We start from the raw sequence: 16459 nt of genomic DNA on the forward strand, positions 1-16459 counted from the left end.
TGATGTGTTTTATAATGCTCCGGGCCTAAAAGCTGGAGAGCGCTTCTGATGTCGCTATGTGTAAATGTGAATAGAACAACTCGCCGCCCGATGCCATACTTGTAAAGATTACATATTCCTGTTACATGATTTCAGAAGTAAATCTGATAAATCTGATAAATCTGATAAATCGCGCCACTACCTAGACATCCAGCATATGCCGTCAAGTTCATCCAAATATTCCTCGTACGATCTGTCGTCTTCTTCGTTACCATTTTCGCCATTCTGCCCAAACACAACGCTAAAGTCAGAGTATACACTATCCTGATCGTCACCAATGTCATCCCAGTCATCATCTGGCGGGTGCATATATGCGAAACTATCTTCCTCGAGGTCATCCAGCGGAGGTAAATGTACTGTTGGTCGCAGCTCTGGAGACCGGATGGGAAAGAGTCGTGGTGATGTGCGCTTCTTGGTCGCGGCTACGTCACCGACTGGAAGAGGCAGTGCTGCCGGTTTTGATAGTCGGCATGATGTAGGTTTGGAATGCTGGAACGGCTTGAAAGCTTGTTGGTTCGGTTGTGGATTCGTCGACGAGATGAAACTTTGAGGCGGCCCAGCAAGTCCGGTGCCGGTCAGAGCTATCCTGAGGGATCTGCTCGACGCCGAATCTTGTAGTATCGGAGGTTTCAAGCTAGATTTGTTTGTAACTCTCGATATTATAGCCGCGATTTCCTGCTCATGCTTCCGTGCTGGCTGTCCTTGGCTTAGCCTCTGCCTTAGACAATTCATCACAGAGAAGCGTAGAAATGATGTTGCATGAAGATGTGCGATCCTTCGTGTCAAGTCTACCGAGGTGGCCATCTTCAAGAACCGTTTGTCACCAGCCTCTTGGCCCTCTCTGTTCAGGATGTGCGTTGCGGGTTGTGAATATGGTTGTGAAAGGCGGCTAGTGATGAGGTCGGCACGAAGTCGACGCTTTTTGACACTTAGATCGCCTGTGTTGAAGCCATCAACGTCGGATGCACAGCGTCGTCTTTTAATTCCTTGGGAAACTGTTGATGTCGGCCGAATTTGAATACTGAGAGGGCCGAATATCGTATTTGCTTCGTCTGAAGAAGGAAATGAGAAGCCCGTTGAGGTTTCAGGTCTCAACTGTGATGCCCACGTCTTGGACCCTGTTACCTTCTTCTTCTGAGTAGCACCACTACTCCCTAACTTGTTGGTGGTACGATGTGCTGCATCTCCCATTAATGCCTCGAATAGAGGATCCGGACCAGGACAACGGGGTACTTGATTCAAGTCATCGGATGATAGATCGAGCGGAGAGATAGGAAGGTCATCATGGCAACCGCCTTTGACATGGCAGCGCCACGGCTCAAGCAAGTTGATTGAGCTCTGTGCATTTGCCTCTACCTCCATCACCACACCTTTCGCTTCGTCTGGTGGGGAGGAGAAAACTCCAGTTGCTGTCAAAGTCGCGTCGTTCTATCCATCCGCCTGAACCAGTCTGCCTGTGTACAGTTCCACGTCGATGGGAGAAGAGTTGAGTGTCTGGTTGAGAATAATGGACTTGTACCTATAAGAGTCCAGAGTTCAGATTTCGAACCAGTTGATCAAGAATGCTCCGAGTTGGTAATAATATCTCCAAGTAGGTAGATGGGATGCGTAATGCCTGTTGTAAGTTCACCGAACTAGCAACTCGCTCGACCACAACTTGGCAGCAGGTTCACAACAGGCCAATGCCATTCGTCTAAATCAATTCTCCTCAAGCCCCGTCTTTTACTCAAAAAGCTCCTCCTCTCCAAGAAAAATAGAGCTTCAAAAGCTGGGAGTAACTGGCGTGATGCTTGACAAGCGAAGGTGGGGGAAGAGGGAGGGCCTAAAGCCGCGACCGAAGCTAGGCGAGATCCCCGTCGGGAAAGAGGTAAGATGAGATGAGACCAGAGGGGAAGTCTTTTTTTGTTTAGGCAATATCTCTGGGCATCTCATTTAAAAAAAAAACAGAAGATAAAGAAAGTTCAATACGATAAGAAGAAAGAGAAAACCAGAATAAGAATGGCTAGTAAAGAAGAAGAGGGGAAAGGGTCCTATCGTTTTGACCAGGAGATTCTTTCAGGTCAAGCAATAGCGTAAATCAGGTAGCGTAAATCATGACATTTCAGTTACTATGCACAGTAGTCTAGACTAGGTAGTCTAGTCTCCTGCAGCAAGGATCACGCTGAACCAATTCGATGGAAAATCCGGGGCGAAACAACCCAACTAGACTAACACGTACCTTGCACACTAAAGCATGACCATCATTCAGCAGCTACAACATGCAATGGTTTCAGTCTGTACAAGACTATACCTTTCTGTAGACCGAGCACAAGAGAGACATAGACAAAGCGTGGTCTAAACTAGATCTGCACTCTCACAAATGGAAAAGCCCAAACATCACCGGGGAAGAAAGAATAAACCATGATCCATGAACATCCGGGGTAAGCCAACCGGGGAGCTTCCAGTGGTTGCACAGCATTTTATAGGTCAAGGGCAGAGGCCGGGGATCCCCGCTGGGTGCAGTCAGGCGGTTGAATTGAAGCGTTCATGGATCATCGAGTACAGGGAGAATTTTGCTTTTTCGTTGGCTGAGACTCGGATGGTCGGACAGGAAAGGGGGGGCCACCACCAGTTATTAACCAAGGGAGGCAATCCGAGAGATTTGATCATACATAATACTACTATGTACTATCTAATTGGACTTAGTTGTTTACTATTAGTATCATAGAGGAACGTCTTGGACGTGATGCATGCATGGATAGATGGAATCCTCAATGAAACGAATGATGAACCCTGGTCACATCATACATATACTCTGACTTTCACGACCTGCTTAAAACAGTCGGCTGAGTTTTCTCTCCATTATGCATTGAATAGATTCCGTATGACTGTTACCACTTCTACAGAATAACATTTCGTGACTGCATCAACCCTCGTGACAAGCTCAAGCCACCAGAAAACTCATCACATCCCCCATGCGTTGTAATTTGTATGCCACTCAATGGATAGCCTATCCCAACAACGGTGATGCTCAGACAACAAGTCTAGACTACCATCATGTCTTGCTGAAACCGCTCCATTAGCAACTGCAGATCCAGGACCATCCCTACTTATTGCTTCCCCGCCTATCTCGACTCTGTGAGTCCGGGTATTCAGCCTCAAGACCTACCAAAAGGCGGTCGCTATTTCTAGGGTTATTATGAGACATCACATCCAGTAATGCCAAATGCACACCCGTACATGTTTGTACCGTAGCATCCGTGTGTTTCGTTCATGCTGAGACGATCGGAGCATAATTATGTACATGTCGATCTCATATGCTACGTTGCCTGATTCCGCCACCGATACAGCAGTGAACCAGTTGGCTGTTTCATGGTGTTTATTGAACGCTACATTCCAAAACTAAAAGTTTGTACCAATACAGTCACCTGAACTGAACCATCGACTGGTAAGAAATAATTTGCTTAACCCGACGCCATCCGGTCCACTGCCTTTTGCTTGAACTCCATGGCATCCTCAAGACTAACTCCAGCAACTCCAACATGTCCTGCCTGCATAAACTAGCTAATGAGCGTATCATACCGTACCATACTAGCGTACACGGTGTATCATAAATCGTAATCAAACTTGCCTTGTGCTAACATCAAAAATATCATTCTTCCATCCTCCTTGCTCATACTCGAAAAGCTTTTGTTCCGCATCCCTACCTTCCTCTTCCCACAGCTTGACAAGACTTCCAGGAGCATACCGTCCTTGGAATACACCTTGACCTGCCTGAACACCAACGCGGGCGTCAATATTAGGATCAGGCGCTGGAACAAGACGTGCAGCAACAGCTCGAGTGAATGTCCAGATGTCCTTGGGGTCCGCAATGCGGGTAGCTCGGAGGCGTTCCCGTGCGTAGAGCATTTCTCTATTCAAGAAATGCAAACCTTCAGCGATGGCCGCAGCAACCTTGAGCTCGAGGGCTTTTCGCACGATAGGTCGAATAAATGGCTTCAAAAGCCAAGCCAGACATGCAAACTTGGACTTGCTCAGTGTGTAGTTGAGGTGGTGGATTTTAACATTGACGTTGCGCAGAGAGACAATTTGTTCCAGGCGGTCCTTGCCGATTTCCAGATCGAGGGTAATGTCAACGCCACGTTTGTCCAGGTGAAATCCAGCAATACCTTGGTCGACCATGCGGAGAAGACCAGAGTGCAGACGGAACCAGTAGCCCAAGTCGTCAGCAGCGATAGAAAGGCCAGAAACAGTAACCTTCATCATGGAGGTCATAGTAGACTGTGTTCCATGAAGTGCCTTCTTCACCTGAACGTCATTGTAGTTTGAAATGTTGAGCTGGAAGGGTAAGAATGAGCTGGAATTAACTGTACGGCCAGGCTCGAGGACAAGATTCTCTAGCAGGAGGTCGATTGCTGGAGCAGATACTTCGATACGTGGAATGGGAATATACTGGATAGCTTGGATGAGAAGAGGAACAAAGATGTTGATAGTGTCGGTAACCAGATCGCTATTGGCGTACTCTCCGGTAGGGGAAAGTAACAGTGCAACTCTCTCAGTTGTGTGGATGAGCTGCTTAATGTCTTGGTCATCCAAGATTGATCGAAAAGCAGCATACAGACTAGACAGCAATGCGTCGAGATCATCCCGGATTGAAGACTTGGCAGTCAATTCGTTGGACTTTTTGCGCAGGGTTTGAAACCTCTCCTCGATGTTGTCAAAAAAGTCAGGGTCACTAAACATATCTTGCACCATGTTTCCAATTTGCTTCACAAGTTCATCAAAGTTGGGATCGGTCTTTCCGTCGTCGACGACAGCCTCGAAGGATTTTTGAACATTGTCCCAATGCTCACGCTTGCCCAAAGAAGTGATGAACAACCAGAAGTTGTGGACTGCCTTGTCAGCCTCTGGGTTAGGCTTGGTATCCTCCTCAACTGCTTCCACTGTCGCAGCAGCCGCGTGCGAGTAGGCAAGAAGGTAACGCCGAATCAGGAGCGACAGTGTCGACACGGATTCCTTGTAGTCTGTTCGCTTGCGAAGGTTCAAGACAGTGTTTTTGAGGCGCTTGACAAGTGCATCGCCTTCGTCGCCTTTAACGTGCTCCTTGATGCTCTGTGCTGCCCCATCGGCTACCTCAAGGGCACTATCCTTGACAGTTTCGCCGACATCTGCAACTTCATTCTTGAGGTCTTGGTCTGAAGGGGGTGCGGTTGACTTTTCATGGCCATTTGCATTCTTAAGGGCTTCTTCTTCCTCCTTGGAAGGCTTGATGGCCTCGCCAGCTTGTTTGGAGACGTCGGACAAGGTGAAGGCAGTATCTCGCAGTACCTCTCTTCCTACGGTACTGAGATCGGATAAAAAGATTCGGAAGTCGGAATTGGTCAAGAGGAGAGACCCGACAGTCTGCAAGCTCTTGTAAGTAGCCACAGCATCAGCTCGAACCTTTGCTCTGGCAGCCCTCTGTTCGATATGGGCGACATCGACATCCAGACGTGCCTTGGTGAGGTACCAGATAAAGTCCTGGATCTGGTCCTGGCTGTTTTTGTGCTGTAGTACTTGGATGAACTGGGTGATCCACAGCTTGATGCTTCTGATGAGAGCTCGTCCTGAAGGGCTCAATTCCTGTCGCTCTGGGTTCAAGATTTGGGCGGAGAGAAGAGTTCGCAGATGGATGATGAGCTGCTCATTGCTTGGCATATAACCCTTTGATATGGCGCGTAGCATTTGATATGTATGTAGCTTCTCATGCAGTCGCGTCTGCAAGCTAGTGTCGTCATTGTAACGCGGCAGCAGAGGTTCACGCTCTGCCTCTTCACGGTCTTTACCGCAGCCGAAACATGACAACATATTTGAAAACTTCAGGATTTGATCGCCTGTGTTGAATTTATTGGTTTTAATGACTTGGTGAGTATTTTCTTGGGAGTGGTTGCTACGACAGACGAGAAAAGTGAGAAAGAGAGACTCATATCCATCTTTTGACAGTGACGATAATAACGACGTCATGACTTAATCGGAGCTTCTGATCCTGGCTGCACCTCTAGCTTTAGGCTTGAGGCAACCACAAACCCCCTGTGAAACGCTAAAGGAAACAGCCACGATCTTGATGATTGGTCAAATGGGAATTCATTATTTCGCATTCATGATGTCTTATTTTGTAGTGATGATGAGTGGGCTTATGATGGGAATGCGCCTACAACGAATTCGTCCAAATCGCATCATGAAGCATGCTGATGAGCGATGGGTATATTGAGAAAAAATACCTAATGAATTGCCACTGCCGCTCTTAACAATTGAGAGTGAGAAGAAGCCATCCTCTCCGTTTATCCCATTCCATTTGCTTGGTATGGACACTCACTTTAGCAGCAAATCCTGAGATCAGGAGCGTTTTTGGGCGATGTAGAAGGAGTCGCAATGTTATTTCAATCGTCTTGACGTCTTTCTCGTGACAATTGCAGTCAACGTTAAGGATGATATGGATGTTGTTACTTTTCGGCGATTCATCATCAACAGAACGGCCCGCGGTTACTAACCACGGACTATGGTCGGTGGACCTCGGCATCGTCAGCTGGGTGGGAAACCAAAGGAGCGCAAACAAGGAGTCCAGAATAGACTGAACAGCGAACACGAGTAATACTTGAATCATTTATTCTGATTGTATAATTTCAATCAACAAAATTTGAGTCTTGATGACAACGCCAAAAGAATGGGAGCGGTTATCCTTTCAAGAAGCCATGGAGCTATCCAGACTTACAGACGACGCTTCCAGGGGACAGGCCACTCAAAGATTTATGAGTCGCCAACCAGCTTGGACTCCAGGCCAAGAGCTTCCATGGGGCTCTGTCGGTATTCCGCCGCCTAAAATTACAAGAGGAGCTTATGGCGCTGTGGTATATACACAAGCCTCTCTTGCAGCAGCCCGTGTAGTTGAACAAGAAGATAAGAGTGAACGGATAGGAAACAGGAGAGGCATACATGTGCGTCGAACCCCCTTATAGTCCGTCCGATCAAAGAACTCACAGTATTTATTTAGTCCATTCATGCTGTCTTTACAAACCCCGGACTTTCAGATCGCCCTTTCATCCTCGATGTATCAGAGGTCCATTCGAGTCGTTCATTTTCTACACGCCTTGTCCACGCTCGTCAACCAACGCATCCTTCGACAAACCCATCAGGGCCCTTTCCCGAATCAGACTCTGAAGTGCCCCTAGGCAACGCTTGCTTGACGAGTATCATCACTTTCAAACGACCAGTTCCTAGTACTGCTCAAATCCAAGGGATCCCACCTCAGGAGAGGTTCAAAGACATTCTTTCCTCAAGGAATCCCGACGAATGGGATCCATGTCCACAGGCAGACGTTGATGCCCTGAAAGCAAAGTTTCCGAATGAAGGCCATGGGGCATTCCCTATTCTGGACATGTACAAAGTCGACATGTCTGTATTCAATGCCAATAAGGAAATACCCGAGCGGAGAGAATTGATCTACTATCGATTGCTCAAGCCTCTTTCTAGACAAGATATTAACGCACATATTCTGTGCCATGCTTTCGAGGCAGACCGTAATAGTCTATTCATGCTCGGCAACCACCTGGGCTATGGTCACGATCTGGGCATTGCAGCAAGTCTGAGTTATTCTTTTTACGTTCACGTCAATGCCGAAGAAGCAGTCATGGAAGGTAGTGAGTGGTGGATACAAGAAGCTTCTTGGCCACGCTTCAGCGCAGGCAGAGGCGCAATGGAGAGCTTGATATGGAGTCCAGAGAGGAAGCATGTCGCGACTGGCTATCAGGATGGTATCGTACTGCCGATGGCAACGAAGCCAGAGCGAGAGACAAAATTGTAAAGATGATGCTAGCTTAGTTTCGCATCGGCCTTGCGACCAGAAGTTGATTGCGTCCAGTAAGTAAAATATTGTCTATACAACCAGTGATGACACATTACCCTGAACAGTCAATAATATAAAGACTTATCTGGACTAAAACAGTTGGAAAGTGGGTGTTATATATTTTTCTATCCCTTCTGATCGTGCCTTCCATTTGTGATTCACGAGAAGAGGAGAGCTCTTCCTCACAAAGATTTTCTTTTCAGGCTCCAGTCACCCCCTCGTTCTCTTCGGGATTGCGTAATTCGATTTGGGAAACGCCTAACCCACTGAACAACATTTCCTTGCAGCATAAAGACTGACATTCGTTGGCTCCAGGAATAATTGTTTATCCCAACAAAAGCTGCTCCAGTACGTCACTTCGTTCCCTCGCGAGTCAAAGTGAGAGTTGAGAGCAGTAAGATCTAACCGACTGAGTATGTCCCTGGATAATACATTGTTAGGCACGAGCTCTATTGACCAACGCCATCCAGACTCCAAGAAAAGCTGAACTTCCAAGAAGTCATGCCCATCTTCCTGCAAGCCTTCAACTTTACATTCAGCAAACACAGCAGTGACACAGGTCCGGATAGATCTTCGCATTCAAATATTCACACTCGGGCAACCTTTGAGCATACCTCTAGAGCTGGTCAGTACATGAATAAACGCACCCTTCCCTTTCTGCACTTGCTTGCTTGGTGGCTTCCCCGGGTATATGTCACCTACAGACATTTAACACAGATCTTGCATAGCAGCGCATTATATCTTATCTCTGTTTACTAAATAACCTTCTTTAAATACCACATCGGATTAAAAAGGGGTAAGCCTATTGCCTATCTCCTCTTATTATCACTACTAACCATCAAATAAACAAACAGAGAAACGAGGCAGCTATTAAGAAGGACACTTCTCCTGTTCTATTCATTGCCATTTCGCTAGAGCATGCCGCAGACTGATTCACTGCTGGTAAGTGTTTGGTCTGCCTACCTAACGCATTAGCCATCTTGCACTACTAATCCTTAACACCAAATCATAATATTTACAAGGTGTACCACCAAAATTTTCCATCTTTCCTTACTTTTCACCTTAAACGGATTATTGCCTATCTTCCCCAAACATCATTTTCTTTTATACAAACTTATTGCTAATCCCTTCTACTTTACAAGGCACATGACAATCCTCTTTTAAATTATCAAGATACTCGTTGTTGCGCGTGGCTCCCCTATGCCGGCTAAGAAACGAAACTCTTGATAAGTTTGCTTCATTTTCTCTAGCACTGTATTTCTATCCTCTTGCCGTGCTCTATACATTGGCCTATACTAATTACTCTTTTTGACCCGGCAGTTCTGGCACTTATCTACCTTACTTCCCCTTTACTGAAGTCATAGGATAGGCTCCTACTATCCAAAAGCTACATTGCCTTTCCAACCACAGATCGAAAGACGCTTTCCCTGTAAGCAGCCCTTCTATAATCTTAGAATATATGCTAACTGCAAATCCAGGACTTATTATACTACTACGCAAGCAAGACTATTCAAGATGACCGATTGTATCGGGTCCCAGTCTCAACCTGGTCCGGTAATAACTGAAGATGTTAATCGGATGCTACAGAAGCGTGCAGATGAGGTCTTTGCAGTGAGCTCCGATGGGAAGACATACACTGCGCCAAGGTGTCTCATCGGTACTCCAGTGCGCAAGATCACTGAAAATGACGACTACTGGAAGTCGGGATGGCTCTCTCTTCAATCGTTCTTTGCACAGGAGGAAAACGAGAAGAAGGCTAAAGCTGAAGCGGGCGTGCGACGGCAACTCGATCCTTCAGACAAGCGCGCCGCAAAAGAGCACAAGATCCATTCGGACAATGTCTGCAAGCACAAGAAGATCAAAGAGATATTCGGAAAAGAGACGAACTATCATCCTAACCAGTTGGTTTCCAAGCACCATCTACCTGCGGACGGGCTTTGTCACATGGACATCATGTACAAGCTTGCCTGCAAGGTATCGGATCTGAAATATCTCCAAGATCGAAAGGAGCTTACTATGGATCCATGGGATTTCATCCGATGGCGAGTCGCGCTGAAACTTCAGCCGAAACTTTTGTTTGCAGCGCAGAGTGGTCGCGAGTATATTCGAACCATCATCTCTCAAGTCTTCGAAGGACCTGGAACGGTTTCTTTCCCTCGCCCGTATCATGATCCCTTACTTCGCGCAGCCATCATTCGATCAGCTGGTTATCAGGGCCGCCTGAACAGCTACGGCAAGCCCAGCGATAAGCACAAGGTGGTTAAAAGACCTTCTACGACCACTTCTCGTGTCAAAGCCAGGCCCTTATCGCCTTTGGCACAGAGGCCAGTCAATCCTTCTCGAGTTGAGAAACGTCAAAAGATATCTTCTCAACCCAGCACCTACCATGGCGTCAACGCCTTCCGAGCCCAGCAACAAACTCGTCAGGGATCGCAATATAACCCCAAGTAATGAGCATACGGTGATCAGATGTGAGTAGTTTAAGAACAATCCCCTTATTTGTTAGCTAATCCATCTCGACTCAGTTTTTTTGTTATGAAGTCCAAGGCTCGTTTCCTTGTGCCAATTGAGCTCAATGAAACTATTCGGTACATACGCCTTCTATCTCGTATATCATTCGCATTGAGGTGACAAGCTGGCAATGGGGGATAGCTATCAGGATTTTGGAAGCTTTATTCATGGCACACGGATACCGGTTCACATCGGCCAGTTTTACTCTGCATTGTCTGGCAAATTTTTGTACAACGTCTGTTCCCTCCCACTATTTGATCGCAACTGAGATGATCATCCGCATAGTTCTTCCATAAGCCTGTATCTCTAAGGAGGGTTCAGTACACACTAGGGACTCTAGGCCTTATCGAAATATGGGCTCTATTGCAATTGAAACTCTCGTAATACTTTCAACGTCCACCTGATGCCGATAATATTGCAATGCTGATTTTGTTTGTATCACAGTGAATGGCATTGTGGTATCATTTTGACACTATAGTCTTGTAGCTTGTAAAACGACTTGGCAAACTATAATAATTAGAAAGTCTCGATGATTTATCTAATAACTGTATGTCCTCATTTGATCCCGAATTTGTTGCTTCTGTAAGCTTTACAGCTATATGATCGGGTATACTGGGTATGTCGGTTATGCCGGGATGAGTCTGAAGTCTTGACGATGTAAGGGTAACTTGTCCATGTAGTTTTATCCTCACTGAAACCACCCTCTAAATACTGTTTAGCTACCTGATCGAATGCTTCTGACTTGAGATCATAAAGAGATAACTGTTCCGTCTACCACTAACCACGTGCAGTCGAGACTTTTAGCTCAATTGGTTCCTGCATCTCAACTCTGAACTTACACCATCAAACACACAGGTAAAGTGAATCAACGTTCAGATAATATCGGCCATATTTAACTTGTACTAAACTAGCCAGGTATGAGTTTGCGTCAAGCAGCTGTCAAAGCCAGTCGAGCTCGCTTTGCAAGCCAGTTCCCATGGACAACTTCACCTGCAATCATCGGCGCACCAATGCGCGTCATGTCAGGACCGCAACTCGCTCTAGAAATCTCAAAAGCCGGAGGATTGGGCTTCATTGGTCCTGGAGCAAAGCCTGAAGACACATCCAAGGACCTAGCTACTGTGCAGGAGTTGCTACACAATTCGCCTCCCAAAACACTGCCATCCGCTTTTTACTCCGATCATCTCCCAGTTGGTGTTGGCTTTCAGCTTTGGAATGGAGATTTGAAGTCGGCTGTCCAAGCTGTCCAAGAGCATAAGCCTTGCGCAGCGTGGCTCTTTGCGCCACGTCGAGGTCAAGAGGAGCTGAATGAGTGGACGGTCCGGATACGTGAAGCTTTCCCCGATATCCAAGTCTGGATTCAGATTGGTACCGTACAGGAGAGTATCCAAATCGCCATGAGTGACCATCGCCCCGATGCTCTTATTATCCAAGGTGCTGAAGCAGGCGGCCATGGTCGAGCCACTGACGGCCTGGGTTTAATGGCCCTCTTTCCTGAAATCGCAGACCAGTGTCAAGACTTTGACATGGCTATGTTCGCAGCAGGAGGCATTGCAGACGGTCGCGGAGTCGCAGCGGTACTCTCACTCGGAGCCACTGGCGCAGTGATGGGCACCCGCTTCCTAGCAACCACGGAAGCGCGCATCAGTAAAGGCTACCAGCAAGAAGTCGTAAGAGCCACGGACGGAGCGCGATGCACTACTCGAACCATGCTCTACAATCATCTTCGCGGCACGATGGGTTGGCCGGAGCAGTACAGCCCGCGTGGGATCGTCAACCAAAGCTTCCACGATCACCAGGCTGGTGTTGATTTCGAGGAGCTGAAGAAGCGGCACGACGAAGCTGTCAAGTCTGGCGATAAGGGCTGGGGACCAGAGGGGAGACTAGCTACGTATGCGGGTGCGGCTGTTGGGCTTATACATGATGTACAGGATGCTGGTTTGGTCGTGAGGCGTATGCAGAGTGAAGCCAAAGAGATCATGGCAGAATCGGCAAGGGATGCTATGCAGCATGCAATTCCCATAAGTAAATGCGATCCTTAAATCGCTCTTATGGGAGAGGCGAATTAACATAGTACCTATGTAAAACAGTTTTGTTGGTTTATTTTCTAGGTAGGTAGTTATTATAATTCTACAGGAACAGTGAGTGGGGAGCTGTGAGAGCTACTATATATCATCTTTTAGACGATGCGCTTACAACTATGCTATAGAATAAAGATTGAGGAGGTTTTATAGTCACAAGTCGAAGATGTTTTTACTGTGATCGGCGTATTTGCTACATGTGTTTATGAAATTAATGAGTAGTAAGTATGTACCCTGTTTTGATTTTTTATAAGCTTCGCAAGCCAGTATTCGTTATTAAAATGATTTAAACAGTATCTTTATACTGCCATGATAGCACAAGTACATATAAACCCGATGAGATGACCGTATTTGGTGTATTTGGATTATGGTTCGTTCGTCACTTACACGCCCTTGGTACCTAGGTAGGTAGGTTATGATAGTATATACTACAGATTTATCTTTCATTACTTTATTAACGTGAATATGTTCTTTTGTCCTCAGGTTTGATCTGCAGCTTGCTACTTCGTTCGTAACAGTATTAGACATTAATAAAATCCATGAGTTGATGAATCTTCGTCAGTGAGCCTCGGTAGTGAGTTAAGATGGAATAGATAACAGATGTTATGACTAAGCGTGTGAGATCTGAAGGTGATATTTGCAAATTCAAATGATAGAACATGGTCAACCAGATATTTCTCATTCCATTCGAGCTATATAATCATGTTGCCAAGATAGATGTGATGGATTTTGGAGCTCAAAGCTTTAGATGACGATTCCGTGATCCGCCTTGCTTAGCGACTACAACAAGAGCTTTGAAGGTCACGTGGCTGAGAATACAGCAACTTCAATTGGACAATTGACTTGCCCGGATGGGTCCAGGTTCCAACTTCGACCCAAATCAGCCCATCCCTCACAAATCCCTCGACAACACCCTCTACCTCGCATCCCCGAGTCATCCTCATTGCCAGGCGCAAACCCGATCCGATAAGAACTACAACAATGTTCCTGCAACGCTCCGCCATCACTGCGGCTCGCCGCGTCGCCGCCCGACCTGCTGTCGCTCGCACCTTTGTCACCTCCGTCGCTCGCCGTACGCATTTCTTTCTTTCCCCACAGCCAATGGTATCCGTCGTATGATGGCTGACTAGTGTTTTTGCTCCGACTACAGGTGATGCCACCCGCCCTACCACCCCCAGCGAGCAGGCTGCTGCTCTTGCTGGCACTGCCGAGAAGAAGGTTGGATCCTACAAGGTCCTGAAGGGTACGTCAATTGATAACAACGCCGTCGACAGCCTCAATGGCGCGCCCCGTAACCTCGGTCGATGCACCGTGACGTGATATGCAACACTCGCTGACGAAAGCTTCCACTATTACAGAGATCCAGACTGAGGAGGATCTCTTCGGTCCTGGTGCCGCCCCCGGTACCGTCCCTACCGATCTCGAGCAGGCCACCGGTCTCGAGCGTCTGGAGATTCTCGGTAAGATGGAGGGTGTCGACATCTTCGACATGCGCCCTCTCGAGGCCACCCGCCTCGGAACGATGAAGGACCCCATCATGGTCCGATCTGCTGGTGAGGAGCAGTTTGCTGGTTGCACTGGTTTCCCTGTCGACTCTCACAGTGTTACCTGGCTCGGCGTGAGTCCTGACCCTTTTTCGACCCCCGGACAGATGGAAGTGAATTGCTGACATTGTAACTTAAAGATCACCCGCGAGCGCCCTATCGAGCGATGCCCCGAGTGCGGCAGCGTCTACAAGATGGACTACGTCGGTCCTGAGGACGATCACCACCACCACCACCCTCCTGAGTTTGAGGAGCCCAAGACTTTTGCCGATTACATCAAGCCTGAGTACCGATACAAATAAATGCATTGCGCCGAGAGACATTGAGGAGATTGGGCTGCAGTATCAAGTGAAAACTAGACGGGTGTGATGCTGCCCCGGGGAGAGGATCCATTTTGTGTAGATTAGGGTGCCTTGTTCCCTGTGTCAATTTACTAAGTTAGCTTGCAGAAGTTGATGTTGACTATATAACAGATTCTCCAAGATGTGAAACTAATTTAATTTTAATTAAACTTGTGGCCGAGTAGTTCTCGAGCTTCAGGATATTTCACAGTATATAGTTGGGTTGTGATGTCATTTCGTTGGTTGAGGTGAAACAGTCTGCAAATGGCAGCTCTCACACGGAGTATCATGGCCACGAATCGAAATGGTGTGACATGAGAAATGGGATGGGATATGTATATCCTTTCCAAATAAGAGAACAAGCTCCGGTATGCCTTCATATACCTGTTGTTCTTATTGTGAATTCCCCGATGTCTAGTTCCTGGGATGTCGAGTTGGTGTAATGACATCGTCTCGATTAGTGATCATGAAGACCGTCTCAGATGAACGACTGTTGCATGCTTGAGTAAGGGTGATGCTGTTATGCTCGCCGTTGTCGTTTAGCCTTCGTCTTCATCAAAGCTCAACTTAATCTTCTTGGTCTTCTTCTTTGGCTTGCGATTCTTGGCGGCGTCTTTATTAGAAACGTCCTGTTTCTTCTTATTCGCCCCGTCACCTTCAGCTTTGGCCTCATCAGAATCATTGCCAACGACTTTTCCAACCTTGCGCTTTCTTCCCCCGATAGCAGCTTTGCTTTCAGACTCTTTGGTAGCTTCTTTCACAACCGTCGGCTCCGCATCGTGATCTCCAGTGTCCTTGACAACGCCGTCCTTGTCGACCTCAAGATTCACAACGTTCCCGTCTTCGTCCACGACAAGCGGTACATCTTCGGCTTCCTCACTGCTGGAGCGCTTCTTGGCTGATCTACGTTGCGCAGCGAGTAGTGGATCGGGACCAGTTGCGCCAGCAGCTTGGGCGCGCAGAGCCGCAAGGAATGGTGGTGCTGCGTTGTCGTACGACAGATTTTTTGAGTTGATCTTGGGAGTAGAAGCCATGATTGAAAAGTTTGGATGAAATAGAGTGAGTGAGTGAGTGAGCTGGAGGTTTGATGTGGTTGGTTCTCTCACAAGCTGTCAACGATTGGTTTACAGCTCTTTGTCAGCTTTTCGATACCGTCTTTTGATCCTCCATAAAACCTGGATCCAGAAACACAAACGAGCAAAATGTCAGTCTAGACTATTCTAGGCAAAGAATGGTTTATCTGCATGCAAGCGCAATGCAAGTGGGGCTCTTGTGCCAAACCTACTTTTCTGGCCAAAAGACAAGATTGAGATGAAACTGAATTTCTTGCTTTTATCAGGTCCACTATAAACTAAGGCAGATCGATGGAAACTTAGTATCTACGGTGAGTGACAAGTGGTGAGAACCTAATTATAACCGAATCCTTGGCTTCTTTTTCTTCTTTTCTGCTTCTCCTGACAGGGGAAACTTTTGGCCAATATGAAGACGCGGACCGGGAGATCATGATGGATATTCCGCCCTTTTCATTTAGATGAAGTTGCGGTGTCTGATTGGATTGAGCCAAAAAAAAAAAAAAAAAAAGCAGGGCGGCCTATTGGGTACGGACGAGCCCGTGGCCCCCCTGTAATCATGACCTGGGATAATAGCAGTTACCTGCTGGGCCAGGGCAGCCGGGCCCGGGATTTTAGTTGAATGCGGACGGGGATAGGTGCATGAAATAAACTGCCAATATCAGTCACTGTGCTACAACTGCAACTACTCCAATCTCTTGAGTCTAGCACATCATGGTTGCCCCATCTCAACCCATGATGAATTCTCCTGATTGTCTCCTGTCTTTATGCGTTACCTGTGCTTTTTTCCCTCCCTTTCTTCTGCCTCTTTTCTGTTATCCCTTCCTAAACCAAGACTTGCCCTCATTTATCAGAGTCAGTCTTATCTAATCGCTTCCATTTCCCTAGGTATGATTAATCGCCCTTGCTTTGTTGTACTGTCAGACAAACACTCCCTTCTTCATTGGTGATTTACAGTATCCATATAACTACTGCTGTATTCTTGTCCCTCGTTATCAACCGCCAAGGAGTT

General features: G+C 47.0%; 7 protein-coding genes across 7 annotated transcripts; 4 read left to right on the forward strand and 3 right to left on the reverse strand.

The window, feature by feature from the left end:
• Positions 1-177: 177 nt before the first annotated feature.
• On the reverse strand, positions 178-1401 carry FSST1_005594 (uncharacterized protein; the record flags this gene model as incomplete). The annotated part of the gene is made up of 1 exon (XM_083231886.1): positions 178-1401. One exon carries the CDS (start codon positions 1399-1401, stop codon positions 178-180), a length of 1224 nt encoding a protein of 407 aa, XP_083089024.1.
• A 2238-nt stretch (positions 1402-3639) lies between these two features.
• FSST1_005595 (bactericidal permeability-increasing protein) lies at positions 3640-5865 on the reverse strand (the record flags this gene model as incomplete). Its single annotated transcript, XM_083231887.1, has 1 exon — positions 3640-5865. The coding sequence occupies one exon, from the start codon at positions 5863-5865 to the stop codon at positions 3640-3642; it is 2226 nt and encodes a 741-aa protein (XP_083089025.1).
• Positions 5866-6704: 839 nt separating this feature from the next.
• Positions 6705-7858, forward strand: FSST1_005596 (thioesterase-like superfamily-domain-containing protein; the record flags this gene model as incomplete). Its single annotated transcript, XM_083231888.1, has 2 exons — positions 6705-6992; positions 7049-7858. 2 exons carry the CDS (start codon positions 6705-6707, stop codon positions 7856-7858), a joined length of 1098 nt encoding a protein of 365 aa, XP_083089026.1.
• Positions 7859-9415: 1557 nt separating this feature from the next.
• FSST1_005597 (uncharacterized protein) lies at positions 9416-10351 on the forward strand (the record flags this gene model as incomplete). Its single annotated transcript, XM_083231889.1, has 1 exon — positions 9416-10351. One exon carries the CDS (start codon positions 9416-9418, stop codon positions 10349-10351), a length of 936 nt encoding a protein of 311 aa, XP_083089027.1.
• Positions 10352-11328: 977 nt separating this feature from the next.
• Positions 11329-12453, forward strand: FSST1_005598 (nitronate monooxygenase; the record flags this gene model as incomplete). The annotated part of the gene is made up of 1 exon (XM_083231890.1): positions 11329-12453. The coding sequence occupies one exon, from the start codon at positions 11329-11331 to the stop codon at positions 12451-12453; it is 1125 nt and encodes a 374-aa protein (XP_083089028.1).
• Positions 12454-13473: 1020 nt separating this feature from the next.
• Positions 13474-14338, forward strand: FSST1_005599 (cytochrome c oxidase subunit IV; the record flags this gene model as incomplete). The annotated part of the gene is made up of 4 exons (XM_083231891.1): positions 13474-13564; positions 13643-13792; positions 13851-14110; positions 14177-14338. 4 exons carry the CDS (start codon positions 13474-13476, stop codon positions 14336-14338), a joined length of 663 nt encoding a protein of 220 aa, XP_083089029.1.
• Positions 14339-14916: 578 nt separating this feature from the next.
• Positions 14917-15411, reverse strand: FSST1_005600 (KIAA1143 family protein; the record flags this gene model as incomplete). Its single annotated transcript, XM_083231892.1, has 1 exon — positions 14917-15411. One exon carries the CDS (start codon positions 15409-15411, stop codon positions 14917-14919), a length of 495 nt encoding a protein of 164 aa, XP_083089030.1.
• Positions 15412-16459: the final 1048 nt, after the last annotated feature.

The sequence above is a fragment of the Fusarium sambucinum genome, chromosome I (genome assembly GCF_050947815.1).
Source record: "Fusarium sambucinum isolate potato_lamoka chromosome I, whole genome shotgun sequence".
Lineage (NCBI taxonomy): Eukaryota > Fungi > Ascomycota > Sordariomycetes > Hypocreales > Nectriaceae > Fusarium > Fusarium sambucinum.